The 14,566-nt window shown below is 60.7% G+C and overlaps 1 protein-coding gene across 1 annotated transcript; it reads left to right on the forward strand.

The window, feature by feature from the left end:
- The first annotated feature begins 505 nt into the window (after positions 1–505).
- Positions 506–13,990, forward strand: LOC117881049 (sodium/calcium exchanger 1-like). Its single transcript, XM_034777859.1, has 8 exons — positions 506–611; positions 1,322–1,400; positions 5,095–6,873; positions 9,178–9,284; positions 9,407–9,531; positions 10,401–10,500; positions 10,712–10,984; positions 12,240–13,990. The coding sequence occupies exons 3-8, from the start codon at positions 5,123–5,125 to the stop codon at positions 12,614–12,616; spliced, it is 2,733 nt and encodes a 910-aa protein (XP_034633750.1). The 5' UTR covers positions 506–611; positions 1,322–1,400; positions 5,095–5,122; the 3' UTR covers positions 12,617–13,990.
- Positions 13,991–14,566: the final 576 nt, after the last annotated feature.

The following is a 14,566-nucleotide window of genomic DNA, read 5'->3' on the forward strand; positions in this document are numbered from 1 at the left end:
GGATTTAGCAGAGGAATATACCTGAGCCCCCCCCCCCTCAATACCGCCATAAACCTGAATGGGGACATAATCCTGCCCTCCGCCCCTCCCCGCACCGGATGAAACGCTCGGAAAACGCCCACTGAAGACGGGGACTCCCGGGACCCCTCCCTCACTGGGGTGGGACGAGGGCTGGGAGCTCCAGGTGGTTTGCAATGGAGCTGGCTAGATGGGGGAGTAGCAGGGATCAGATAAGGACACGGACTCTCCCCCCTCAGTCTTGGAGCCGCAGACAATGGGGGTGTCTGAGGACTGCGACGAGGGGAACAGCCAGACAGGACTACAGAGTAGGGGAGGAAGGGAGTGACTGGGAGCTCCCCCCACATCCAACGCTCCCACCACTCCCTACAGCGCCCCCCGCTGGGAGAGGCGGGTCTGGAGAAGCCAGGAGCTCCCCCCACAGCCAGCGCTCTCACACACCCCTCCCTACAGCGCCCCCTGCTGGGAGAGGCGGGACTGGAGTAGCCAGGAGCTACCCGCACAGCCAGCGCTCTCACCCGCTCCCCGCTGCGCCCCGTGCTGGGAGAGGAGTTGCGGGGATCACCTGGAGAACGATGGGGGGTTGAGGGCAGGTGGGGAAGCATTTGGAGGGGGAATTGGCGGCTGAGGACATATGCTGGAGAGAGTGTGTAGGGGAGAACTTGGGGGGGCAGTGTCTGGAAGAGAGGGATGGGGGAGGGAGCTGGGGTCGGGGAGCAGTAGAGGCGCAGCTGGAAGGTTTCCTCCTCCCTTCCAAGTGTCTGGCTTGCAGGCGTGGGTGCGGGGGGGTTTACTAGTTTTCAATGAGGCGTATGGGGACCCCCGTGCACTAAGCTGCCCCCTCCATCTCGGTTCCGGCGGCAGGGTGAGGGTGTGCTGCTGTTTTGCAGTGGGGGTCTCCTCCCCAGGGCACTCCCCCCTCCCGGCACTGCTGGCCGTGTTAGGAGCCCCCCCGCCCCCCATTGCAGTCTGCGCACGGTGCCCTCCCCAGCCATCCATCCCTCGCCAGGGTGGAGCATGAAGCTGCCAGCGGGAGCATCCTCAGCCTGTCCCCGGCAGCCGGGCTCGCTCCGCCGTTTTGCTGGTGCCCGCAGCCTGGCGGCAGAGGGGTCCCCGGCCCCCCCAGATCGGGGGGCAGCTCGGCTAGGGGTCTCTGCAGGAAGGGGCGGAGGCACAGGCTGTGGAGGGGATCGTGCAGACCCCCCACTCCTTTCCCAGCTGCAGATGGACCAGTGACTCCAGGAGCAGCCCTGTGCCCCCTCGAACGCCAGCTAACGGGGGTCCGCTCCTTTGCTCCCCACAGATCTGAGCAGCGGCGAGGGGAGCGTGTGTGCAGCCCGCCCCAGAGGGGAGGTGGTGCTGCGACCTGATCCCACAGCCCGGTAAGGGGGAGCTCGGGGAGAGGGGGTTGGGGGGGAGCTGCCCCCCATGGATCTGAGCGGGAGGTGTGTGGACGCTGCGTTGAGGGGGGAGGGAAGCGACCAGTCCCCCCGCCCTGACTGATGCCCAGTGAAGACCCCCCCCCGGGGGTTCTGGATGGGGGGGTGGGGGAATCCTGCCTCTTTTACCTCTTTAATCCGCCGGAATTTATTTGCAGCTCCCCCCAATTGAGGAAAGTTGCATAGAGAGAAAAAGGGGGGATATGGGGGGGGGAGAGGGGGGGGGGGGGTGGAGGGAGCTGTTCTGCATGTGTCCAATTCTGCATTCCTGGGCTGTCTTGCTGGAGCGGGAGGAGGAGGACCCAGACACCAGGGTAGCCACATGGGGGAGAGCTGGGAGGAGGGGGAAGGGATGGGGCGGGGAGAGATTGCTGGGATGTGTTGTGTATGTCTTGGAATGGGGGGTTGGGGGCACAGGAGACCTGGCCCCAAGACAGGGGCGGGGGGTTGGGGAGATGGCACTGGGCTACAGGGGCCTGACTCTGTCTTTTGTGGATTTAAAAAAAATCTTGCAAACAGCATGGGGCTGCCCCTCCCCCACCCTATAGAACTGCCCACCAAAGCTGATGCTTCCCCCACCAAACTTCCCCCTCCAACCTTGGGGAGCTCCCCCTAACCGCCACAGAACCCCCACCTGGGGCTCTTCCCCCTCTACAGAGTCATCCCTCCATCTCCCCCAACATGGGGCACTGAGTCTCTGCTCTGGGACTCACTGCCCCCCACATTGGTGTCAGCTTGCCCCTGGGGCTCTCCCCTCCCCCAGCTCTCCAAGAAATTCTGCTGCCTGACACAGCTTGGGCTCAGCTGCCTTCTGTTTGATGGGGGAGGTGAGCTCCTCCATCGGAGGGCAGGGTAATTGCCCCCCCCCCCAGTACTGGGGTGGCCTGGGGTCATGCATGAGCAGGGGACAGCAAACGGAAAACACCTTGCACTGGGGGGGTGGGGGCATGCAGGCAGTGCTTTGTGTGGGCGGACAGGAGGGGATGCATGTGCAACACTTTCCATGGAGGATGTATGTGCAACACACAACAATATGGTGCATGTATCTACCCAGCCCTCCATGTACAGGGACACTGTGCCTGTACTAATGGTGCACACCCATGCATGGGGTCACACACTGACAATCCACACTCACCCACAGCCAGTACCCACCTGGAGCAGTGCCTTGCAGGTTCACCCATGGCCGCTGTGCACCCACAGCAATGCCTTGCACACTCACCCATGGCTCTTGCACATCTGGAGCAGCACCTTGCATGCTCATCCATGGTCCCTGGAGCAGTGGCTTGCATGCTCATGCATGGCCCTCATGCACCCAGAGCAATGCCTCACACCTGCACCCCTGGTCCCCGTGCACCCAAAGCAGTGCCTTGCATACTCTTCCACAGTCCTGTTCACACTCTGGTGAGACCCCCTGCCAGAGTTCAGGATGGAGGCACCTGGCGTGGTCTGAGGTGAAGTTCATGTGCCCCCCAGCCAGCCCCGCCCTGCCCACCTCTGCAATCCTAGCCCCCAGGTCTGTGGAAGATGGTCCAGTGCATATTCACCAGCACAATCTTTGCATGCTCACCCCTCTACAAGTGAAACCCTGCCACACTCCCATGAGTGCCTCCTTGCACACCCTACTGTTCCTTAGTGCACCCCTCGCAGAATGTTACTGTGGGGAGAACTGCAACCCCTTCCCACCATGTGCTGTTTCGCAGGACTGCAGCCTGCTTGGCAAAGGGCATCCTCCCCTCATGGGGAGGAGGCTTCTACCTCCAAACTGAGAGAGAGGAGAGTTGCAGGTGTAAAGTGTTCCCAGGGGGAGATCACTGTTATAGCTCCGCCTGGCACAGGCTGCGGGGACAGGAAGGCAGCTCAGGGAATGGGGGGACTCTGGGGATGGGATGGGGGACTGCAAGGGGCACAAATTCCCTGGGGACAGGGTGGGGGGAATGGAAGTCAAGGAAGAACGTGAGCTTCTGGGACATTCGGTGGGGTAAGGAGTGGCTGGGACGGAGGGCTCCTCCAGGCACTGGCCCCCAGCCCCATCTCTGGGGGGTTCCCAGTTGGTGCTGATGCAGGGGGGTGTTTGTGTGTGTGTGTGTGGTTGTGGGGGTGGGGGTGAGGCACCAGCACAGGGGAGGAGTGTGAGCTGAGGTGAGTTTGGGGGGAATGGAGGGAGCCAGCATGGGGGAGTGCTTGAGCTGTGGGCACCCACCAGGATGGAGGAGGGAGTGCCCACACCAAACTTTACACCCTGAGCAAATTATTGGGGACTCCTAAAAACCCATTAAACTCAGCACAGGAAGGGTCAACCCCTGCAGTATCTCCAGCCCCAAGACCAGGGAGTCACCCCCCCACACACATGGACACAGGCCGAGTGAGGTGCTGGAGTGGGGGCAGACACCACATTCACAATCTCTGCCAGGATCTGGTTGGAGGGGCACTGGTGTGGGTCTGAGCTCCCCACACTAAGCTGGCTGAGGGGGTCACTCCCGACTGCTCCCCCTGACCCTGCCATGGGGTCAATCCTGCTGCCCCATGGTGGGGAGGTTAGAGCCCCCTAATGCAGCCTGATGGGGCTGCTGGAGCCCAGCAGGGCTTGGAGAGGGCACGAGGGGCCCCCCTCCCCTCAGTACCCATCTGTGGCAAGCACCAGCCCTATGGTGCTCAGCTGGGTCCAAGCCTCATTCATGTCTGACTGGTGCTGTCTCTCGGCCCATTGGGCACAGATGGGTCCTGTGAATCAGCTACCAGCGCTGCCTTGAAGCACTGGCATGGGTCATGGGGCACAGAGTCAGAGAACCCAGGAGTCCTGGCTCCTAGCATTCTCCTCTCCCTCTCCTCCCTCCCGCACTGAAAGAGCAGAGAGGACTGAGAACCAGGACTCCTGGACAGGGCCGCCGAGAGCGGGTTTGGGCCCTGGTAAAAAAAAATTTTTGGGCCCCCCAGCAAGGGCGGACTGGCTAAACAGAGCCAACAAGGGTAGGAGAAGCCAGGCCCGGAATTTTTTCGGGCCCCCCAGCAAGGGCGGACCAGCTAAACAGGGCTGACGAGAGGGTTGGGAAGCTGGGCTCCGGGCCCCCTTCCGGACCGCCAGGCCCCAATAATTTGTACCGGCTTCCACCCCCCCTCGTCGGCCTGGGTTCCATTTCCAGCTCTGGGAGGGGAGTTGGTTCAGTAGCTCAGGACTCCTGCATTCTTAACCAACCCCCTGTCTCCAGGAGGGGAGGGGATGCAGTGGGCAATGGTGGTTGAGCTGCAATGCAGTCTGTTTTGCAGCCTCACCTGTTAAAAGGGTCAGGGTAGGTATTGCCATGGTGGTGGAACTGAGGGAAAGATGGGGAGGAATACACCCTGGGGGAAGTGTAATTAGGAGACCCTCATGGCTCCTTATGGATGGATGCTGTGGCCCCGGGACTGTCTGTGCCACTCAGAACACCCACCAGTTCTTCCTAGCCGTTCCCCTATACTTCATGAGGGAGTGGGCACCCCGTTCTACCCCCAGATCCCCCCAACCTCACAAGGGAGCAGCCCCAACCATCACCTTCCAGCCCACAAGGAAGGGAATGACCTCCCAGCCCCTCTCCCCACCAGCACCACTAGGTACCATGTGTCCTCCTCGTTCCTCACTATGCCCCCTCCTCTCTTGCAGGTTCTGCCTGCCCACCCCCACTTCCACCATGCCTCTCCTGTCCCACCTTGGGGCCTCTACCATCTTCCTCCTCCTGGCCTTGAGCCTCCCGCTGCACCAGGCCAAGGTGGAGGAGGGTCTGGGAGGCCCATCCCAGGGAGCATCATCGCTGGATGGGGCTAATGTCAGCACCTTGTGCCAGGAGGCCTCAGAGTGCCAGGAGGGGGTGATCCTGCCCGTGTGGCTACCCCAGAACCCCTCGGTGGGCGACAAGGTGGCCCGGGCCATCGTCTACTTTGTGGCGATGATCTACATGTTCCTGGGCATGTCCATCATTGCCGACCGCTTCATGGCCTCCATCGAGGTTATCACCTCGCAGGAGAAGGAGATCACCGTGAAGAAGGCCAATGGTGAGACCAGCACCACCACCATCCGCATCTGGAACGAGACCGTCTCCAACCTGACGCTCATGGCGCTGGGCTCCTCGGCGCCTGAGATCATGCTCTCCATCATTGAGATCGTGGGCCACGGCTTCGAGGCAGGCGAGATGGGGCCCAGCACCATCGTGGGCAGCGCCGCCTTCAACATGTTCGTCATCATTGCGGTGTGCGTGCATGTGGTGCCCGAGGGCGAGACGCGCAGGATCAAGCATCTGCGCGTCTTCTTTGTCACGGCCGCCTGGAGCATCTTCGCCTACATCTGGCTCTACCTCATCCTGGCCTGCTTCTCCCCCGGTGAGGTGGAGGTGTGGGAAGGCCTGCTCACCTTCCTCTTCTTCCCCATCTGTGTGGTGCAGGCCTGGCTGGCTGACCGCCGCCTCCTCTTCTACAAGTACGTGCAGAAGAAGTACCGCGCCGACAAGGCCCGGGGCCTGATCATTGAGACGGAAGGTGACACAGCCCTCCCCAAGCTGGAGGTGGAGCTGGACAGCACCCAGGCCAATGGGGTGGGCGAGGCAGGCAAGGACGGGGATGAGGAGGCCCGCCGTGACATGGCGCGCACCCTGAGGGACCTGCGGCAGAAGCACCCAGAGAAGGACATGGAGCAGCTGATTGAGATGGCCAACTACCATGTGCTGGTGCAGCAGCAAAAGAGCCGGGCCTTCTACCGCATCCAGGCTACCCGCATGATGATCGGAGCAGGCAACATCCTGAAAAAGCATGCGGCCGACCAGGCGCGCAAGGCGCTGAGTCTGCCGGAAGTGCGCCCTGAGGATGACGACTCACTCACCAGGGTGACTTTCGAGCCAGCGCTCTACCAGTGCTTTGAGAACTGTGGCGCCGTGGTGCTGACGGTGGAGCGGCGCGGTGGCAACATAGCTCGCACGGCCGTGCGTGTGGATTTCCGCACTGAGGACGGCACAGCCAATGCTGGCTCGGACTATGAGTATGCCGAGGGCACGCTGCTCTTTAAGCCGGGCGAGACACAGCGTGAGATCCGCGTGGGCATCATCGATGATGACATCTTTGAGGAGGACGAGTACTTCCGTGTGCACCTCAGCAACGTGCGGGCCGCCTGGGCTGAGCCGGGGGCTGAGCCGCCCCCCAAGGCCTGCCTGGGCCCTGCCACTACTGCCACCGTCACCATCTTCGATGACGATCATGCCGGCATCTTCACCTTTGAGGGCGCCTCAGTGCGGGTCAGCGAGAGTGTGGGGGCCGTGCGGGTGCGGGTGCTGCGCACCTCAGGGGCCCGGGGCCGGGTGGCCCTGCCCTACCGCACCATGGAGGGTACCGCAAAGGCTGGTGAGGACTACGAGGAGGCCGAGGGCAAGGTGGAGTTCCTCAACGACGAGATCACGTGAGAGACATGGACGGGGGAGATGGGGGGAGTGCCAAAGGGGAGCAGGTACAAGTGGGCAAGGGCAGGGACAGCAAGGTGAGGAAGAACAGGGTGTGCGTGACAAGGATCAGGCGGTGGGGCTGTGGGGGAGCCATTGGGGGGAGGGGACAGCTGCTTAGGGGGCAATCAGGGTGCTGGGTAGCAGGGAGAAGGACACCTGATGTGTATGTGAGAGGGGCAATGGCCAGGGAAAGACAGGTCAAGGACAAGTTGTGTGGGGGGGGGGGGGAATCAGAGGAGCAGGTATCTGGGGGGAACTAGGGATAACAGGAGGGCCATGGTTTGGGACTGAGGGGCACCGGCAGAGCTGGAGGGCAGAGCCCAAGGCTGGGATAGCAGGGGGCTGCATATCAGAATGGAGGGGCACTGGCAGGGGGCTGAATGAGGCAATTGTTGGAGCAGCCATTCTCCCCAGTGCTGAGTCTGGAGCCCATGTGGAGTGGGCGAGCATCTGCACTTCAGCAGACCTGGGGGCAGGGGACATTTGCTGCAGCCACCTTGCAGCTCCAGATACCAGGGGTTCAACCCCAACCACCTTGGGCAATTGGTAAAGGGAAACAGGGGGCACCGAGTCCCCACCCCCACACTGTACATGGGCTCCCCTCCTCCATCCCTTGCCCCCTAGCCCACTCCCCAATTCAATCAACTGTACCGAAAATGAAACTAATTTCAGAGAAGGATACATTCCCCCCCTCGCCCCTCCCGGTGTCTCCATGGCAACAGTGAGCTTTTCCCCCCTAGACATAAGCCCAGACAAGGGGTTGCGGGAGCCCTGAGTCTCCTGTTCACCAGTGCAACGAAGGGGGGCGGGCAAGCGTGTGATGGTGGTGAACCAGTGAGTGTGAGCAGATGGGAGAGCGGTCATGCCCCCCAGGCGGGAGCAGAGCCCAGCACACCAGTTCTCGGGCGCGGTGAGTGCGAATCAATGGGGCACAGCCATGGGCTCCCCCAGGAGCTTGCCGGCCTGTAGTGGGGTAGCTCAGGCCAAGGGTACAGGATGGGGAGGTATTAGGGCTCTGTATTGGGGGGTCAGTGATAGTGGAGATCAGGGGAAACATTAGGGCCAGGCAGGGCATATGGGGAGGGCACAGGCTGTGCTGAGAATGTGAGACGCTCTGTGCTGAGATCCCTACAGCTGGCAGATAAACCTCCCTTGCTCCCCCTCTGCTCGTCTCCTTCCCCCCCACCCGCCACAGCTGCTCCCAGCACCGCCAGAGCGAAGGGCCCTTTGTGCTCATAATTAGAGAGCAGAACAGATGGCACGGGGGGGGGGCGGGGTACGGCCAGTGACTGCACTGCCAGGGCCTGATCCCCGAGTGACCACAGTGAGGGGGGGGAGTTTGCAAGGAGCCCACAGTTGGGATAGCAGGGAGCTGGGGATCAGGATTGAGGGGGACTAGCAGAGCTAGGAGGGAGCGCCCAGGTCTGTGAGGGCAGTGGACTGTGGGGTGGAATTAAGGGGCACTGACAGAGCTGTATGGGGTGTTGCCCACAGCTGGAATAGCATGGGACTGGGATTGAAGGGCACCACAGAGCTGTGGGGGGAGCCCAGGGCTGGAGGAGCAAGAGGGGTGGGATCGAGGGGCTCTCCGGTTCACTAATGGGGTGAAGCAGCCGATTCCCCTGTGCTCTGTTAATGGCCAATGGGATTGTGGGGCCTGGAGCCGCCTCCCCAAATGGCCCAAGCCCATTGGCTGATCCCCCTCCCTCCCCCCCACTCAGCGCTGCAGCATCCATTAACCCCCAACCTACTGCTTGACATTTGGGGGAAGGGTGGGGAGAGATGAGGGGGGAAAGAAATCTGTGTCTGAGGGGCGGGTGACAGGTGGGCAGGGAGGTGTCGCAGTGGAGGGGCTCAGTGGGTGGTTGGGAGTAGGGAGCAGAGGGGTGGTCTTCCCAGCTGTTCCCTCTTGTAATTACCTGCCCCAAATTAGCTTTGAGTTGATGCTAGCTGGGGGGAGGGATTAGTCATGGGGGTGACAGCCTGGGCAGCGGGCTGATTGTGTAAAAGCAAAGATGGTAGCACAACCCCCTCCTTATGGGGCAAGATCACCCCCCTGAATCAGGAACCACAGACCCTCACCTGCTCCAGTTGGCGCAGAGAGCCCAGGATGAGTGCCCCCCACTCCTCACATGCAGCAGCCTTATCACCCTGTGCCTCACAACCAGCACCCCCATCTTACCCTGTGCCCCACAACCAGCACCCTCAGGCCCCCAGTGCAGCATCCCCATCTCACCTCGCCTCCCAATCTCTCCCTCCAGGAAATTCATCGAGATTAAAATAATCGATGACGAGGAATATGAGAAAAACAAGAATTTCTACCTGGAGCTGGGGCCCCCTGAACTGCTGGAGATGGGGCTGCGGCATGGTACGGGGGGGGCACAACCCATGGTATTGGGGGGTGCAATGGGGGTGGGGCACTGGGCAGCACAGGGAGGTGGGGTGGGGGAAGCCAGCGAGTAACAGTCCCTCTGCCTCTTCTCACCACAGGTGACTCTAATGAGAACCGCCCCACTGAGGGGCAGGAGGGGGCCACCATCGCCAAGATGGGGTGTCCCAGCCTGGGGGAACACCCCAAACTTGAGGTGGTGATTGAGGAGTCCTACGAGTTCAAGGTAAGTGCCCAAGTGTGCCCCTTCCCTCCTTCCCCCATGTACTACCTGTGCCCCCTCTACCCCATCCCTCTGGCTCCCCATGCACCCCTTCTGCCCCCCCCACACCACCCCTCCCCAATGTCCCAGGTGCTCCTTCCCCCAGACCCCACAGTATCCTGTGCAACCCTTCCTGCCCCCCATCCCCCACTTCAGGCACCCCGCCAGTCTCCCTCTCCATGCTGAGCTGGGCCGGAGACCAAGTCCACCAGCCTCCCCCGAGGACATCTCCCCCACTCCATACCTGCCTACCACGTGCTGTCTGCTCCAGTGCCCTATCTGGCACAGTGGAGTGGGGGGCAGGGGCATGATCCACCAGACTAAGGGACAGTTGCATTCTTCCCCCAGGGGTCCTCGCCCGGCACCTGTCTACCTCACATGAGGCTGCCAGAGACAGGAGGCCTTTGAGGAGTGCACATGGAGCCCAGGTGTCGGGGGGCAGTTCCCTAGGTACACCACCAGCCCCCCAATATCTTCCAGCTGCTCCCAGCCTCCCCCCATTGGCATCTCGGGTCTGGGCTTCGCCCTGCTGTGCCCCAATATTGCCATAGCCTCCACACTGGGCCTTAGGGGCAGAGCCGTCCCTTGGGTAGGGCAAAGCAGGTCACCGCTCTGGGCCGCACTCTTTGGGGGGCCCCACGGGCTGATACAATTAGCCAGTGCAGTCGGTCCCACAAGACATAGGTGCAGGAACTAGGGGTGCAGGGGCTGCTGCCAATGCAGAGCAGGTCCCTCAAGCCAGTGGGGGCTGATTTGTCCCAGGCCCCGCACCCCCTAGAGACGGCCCTGCTTAGGGCTCTGCCCCCTATCTCACCCCTCTTTATCCCCCTCAGAGTACTGTGGACAAACTGATCAAGAAAACAAACTTGGCGCTGGTTGTGGGGAGCAGCAGCTGGAGGGAGCAATTCGTCAGTGCCGTGACGGTCAGCGCTGGTACGGAGGGGTGGGGCTGGAGGAGGAGAGGCTGGGGGAGTGCACCCCACCCAGGGATGGGCAGGACTTGGGGGGTGGGACCCTACTCTCTCCTGCCCCAGGGCACAACAAGGAGGTGGGCGAGGAGCAGTGAGGGGGTACAGGGAGGCAGGGGGAGGGGGAGGAGGTACAGGGGGTTACCCCACTCTTACTGCTTGCCCCCCCCACCCAGGGAACGAGGACGAGGACGAGACGGGCGAGGAGCGGCTCCCGTCCTGCTTCGACTACATCATGCACTTCCTGACAGTGTTCTGGAAGGTTCTCTTCGCCTTTGTGCCCCCCACTGAGTACTGGGGGGGCTGGGCCTGCTTCCTTGTCTCCATCGCACTCATTGGGGTGCTCACTGCACTCACTGGAGACCTGGCCTCCCACTTCGGTTGCACCGTCGGCCTCAAGGACTCAGTCACTGCTGTGGTCTTCGTGGCCCTTGGCACCTCCGTGCCTGGTGAGTGGGGCAGGGGACTCCACACAGGGGCTCCATGGGGTGAGGGGCTCTGTGCCTGGTGAGTGGGGCAGGGGACTCCACACTGGGGCTCCATGGGTTGAGGGGCTCTGTGCCTGGTGTCACGGAGTCACAGAGTCAGGGCTACGGCCCAAGCCTATAACCAGTCTCCTGGGAGTGACCTCTTTAGTGGGCTGGGCTCCAGGGACCCATAGTTCCACTGGGGCAGGCCCATGGCCTCCGAGACTAGGCCTTTGGCACCAGCGTTCCCTGTATCTTCCTGGGGCTTCCTGCAGCAGATCCACCCAAGCCAGCAGGAGGCTTGGACTGTTCTGCCAGGGCATATGCACAGGGACACAGGCAGCCTTTTCTAAATGGAGTTCCCATCGATGAGTCACCTGGCTGCTACAGCAGCTGAAAGTGCTCAGGTTAGCACAGAAGAGGGGTTAAGCCATAGCCTACCCTGGTCAAATCAGTGCCCTGATGGGCCAGCCAAGCTGTGCTGGACTCCAGCTCTGGTGCTCTCGCTCTCTCTCCCTCCCTCTCCCACTGGTCTGTCTTCCTGGGGTGTTAGGAGTTGATGGTTCAGTCCTTGGGCATCTTTGTCTTGCGGGATGCTTGTGGATTTGGATCGGTTTGAGCCTGTTTAATAGCCCTGTTCGTTCCACCCATCCAGCCAGGTGACACCCATATCTCATGCCTCCTGCACTGTCTTCGCAGGAGATTTGCACTTATTTGTTACAATGCAAAGTGCAGAGGGAAACTGAGGCACGCATAGGCTTCATAAAAATAATACAGAAAATCCCCACTTTGTCACACGTGGTGAGTGGGGGAGTGCTGCATGCAGGGGTCTCTGTTTTGGGGTGGAGTGGGACAGTCGGGGGGGCTCTATGCTTGGTTAGCGGGAGGTGGTAGGAAATGTGGCATTGGGTGGGGTGCTGTACTAATTCCCCTCCCCATGTCACCCCCTGCATCACCCCCCACTAACTTTCCTCTTCCTCTCTGCTCACTCCTCCACTGATCTAACTGAACTCTGCCCCACTAATCCTCCATGCCCCTCTTAAACCCTCCCCCTGCACCCTCACTGATCCCATGCCCCCCTCCCAACCCCTCACCCCTATTGATCCCTGTCCTGCCTCCATTAACCCCTTCACCCATTAACTCTTTACCCTGTCCTCCCACACCAGCTCCTCTCCCCCCATTAACACTTCACGGTGGTCTGTCCCCCTCCCCACTAACCTGCCCTCTTCCATTGCAGACACCTTTGCCAGTCGGGCAGCGGCAATCCAGGACCAATACGCGGATGCCTCCATCGGCAATGTGACGGGCAGTAACGCAGTCAACGTCTTCCTGGGCCTAGGGGTGGCCTGGACCATTGCGGCCGGGTACTGGGCAAGCCAGGGCCAGCGCTTTATGGTGGCGCCGGGCACGCTGGCTTTCTCCGTCACGCTTTTCACTATCTTTGCCCTGCTGAGCATCGCTGTACTGCTGTACCGGCGGCGCGCGCCTGTGGGGGGCGAGCTGGGGGGTCCCCACACCCCCAAAATCCTCACGGCCCTGCTCTTCTTCTGTTTCTGGCTCCTCTACATCCTGCTGGCTGCTCTGGAGGCTTACTGCCACATCCAGGGCTTCTGAGGGGTGTGAGGGTGAGAGACAGACCCCCATTCTCTGGCTGGTGGGAACCCCCCCAGCCTGAGCTCTGGGTGAGGAGAACTGTCCTGCCCCAGTCCCTGGGAGGCGAGGCCTCTGGCTGGGGATGGGAAGCACTCAACAGCTCTGGGGAAAGCTCCTCACAATGCCTGGGAGGCTATGGCCCCAGCTCAGTGCTCCCCGGGGGGGAGGGGGAGGAGAACACAACAGGTGCTGCAGGAGCAAAGGACATTCCAACCTCCCCCATCGCCTGCCCCCCTCAAACTGGGGAAGCCTCCCACACTGCAGAGTCCCCTTCCCACACCCTGGGCACCCCTCCAGCTTGGGGGAAACCCCCAGCCCCCAACTCAGTTCAAAAGGGGACAAAGGACATTCCAAGTGTAGACTGCCCCCCCCTAGTGCACTTTGGATTTAGCTGGGGGCAAAGGTGATTCCATTCACCCCCACCCCCGAGAGCCCTTCCTGCCCCAAGTCCCTCCCACCTGCAATCTCCCTACTTGTGCCATGGGATAGCAAGGATCCAGGAGGGGGTAACCCTGCCTGCAGGTGGCAGGATAGTTGGGCGGGGACAGGGAGGTTAGCAGGGGCTGGTAGGGAATGTGGCATCTGGCACATAGCAGCAGCCCCACCCACAGGGCTGCAAGATCAGCACACAAATGGGGGGGGCGTGGCAGGCAGGGACTGGGAGGATCAGTCTCTCTCTCATGCACTTTGTTTTTAAACCTCCCTGCTCCCAAGCACAGGGACCCTTGTGTCCCCCACCCCAAAACACCATTATTAATGAACTCTCACTAGGACAAGGGGGAAGAGACCCCCCCCCATGGGGTCTCAGTGGGGGAATAGGCTCCAAATTCAATATTGGGGTCACCCCCATTGCCCGCCAAAACAGCACAAAGTCTTGCTAACGAAAATAGCAACAAATTGGGGTCCATTCCCCCCGTCCATTCCGTCGCCTACAGAATCCAGATTTCTATTCTTTTGATTTTATTTTATTTAAAAAGATAGAAAAGAATATTTTATTTTGTATTTAAGAACAACAACAGAGCCCCACTCTCCAGCTTCCCCCCCAGAGAACTGGGCTGTGGGGCTCACTGATGCAGCCATACCCCTCGTCCCGTGCATGGTGTCCCATCCTGGCATCTGTTGGTCGTTAGCATCTGTGAGTCAATATATGTGTTTGCACTTGTCCATCTGTCTGTCCGTGTCTGCCTGTTGCTGGCTGGTTAAACCTACAATGTTTCCTGCCCCTAGTAGTTCCCCCTTCCCTGTCACACTCCCATTGCCTGCATCTTTCATTTGTTAAGGGGAAGAAAAAAAAAAAAAAAGAGAAACAAATAGAAACAAAACTTTGTACTAAAAGTGTTGTGTCTTTGTGCTCTAGGGGGTGCTAATGCCAATCTAGTCCCAGGATAGGGGAACTGGCTGGGGGGGGGCAGGATACGGGGCCTTTCCCCCCAGTTCATCAGGTCTAAGGGCCATTTCTTTTGGCTTCAACAGGCACCAACATTCCTAGGCCTTTGGCAGAGCTCTGCGTGCTGGCCCAGGGGGGACGTGCCCCTGAGCTGGAGGGGCACAACCCAGGCACCAGTGTTTACCTCTGCACTACAGTGGGCTGTGAACCTGAGGGGGGGGGGTGGGGGAGTCGAACAGGGAGGGACCCTCCTCTCACATTCCCAAGCGCCAGCTGGGAGTCTCAGAGCAGAAGCCATGTAGGGGGATGACACCTCCTCCCACCGACAGAACTTTCCCAGGTCCCCCCCAGCGGAGGGTAGATTTAGCCCAGCCCACAGCAGGTGCACTGCACCTTGGGTTCACAGGGGAGCTGCTCTGGGGGCAGGACCTCCCCCCCAGAGAAGAGGCTGGTCACTTCCTGGAGGCAGATTTATTGAAATTCTGCATTTAAAAAAAAAATTAGCCAGGAAAAAAGTTACAGTC

The sequence above is a fragment of the Trachemys scripta genome, chromosome 7, assembly GCF_013100865.1.
Source record: "Trachemys scripta elegans isolate TJP31775 chromosome 7, CAS_Tse_1.0, whole genome shotgun sequence".
NCBI lineage: Eukaryota > Metazoa > Chordata > Testudines > Emydidae > Trachemys > Trachemys scripta.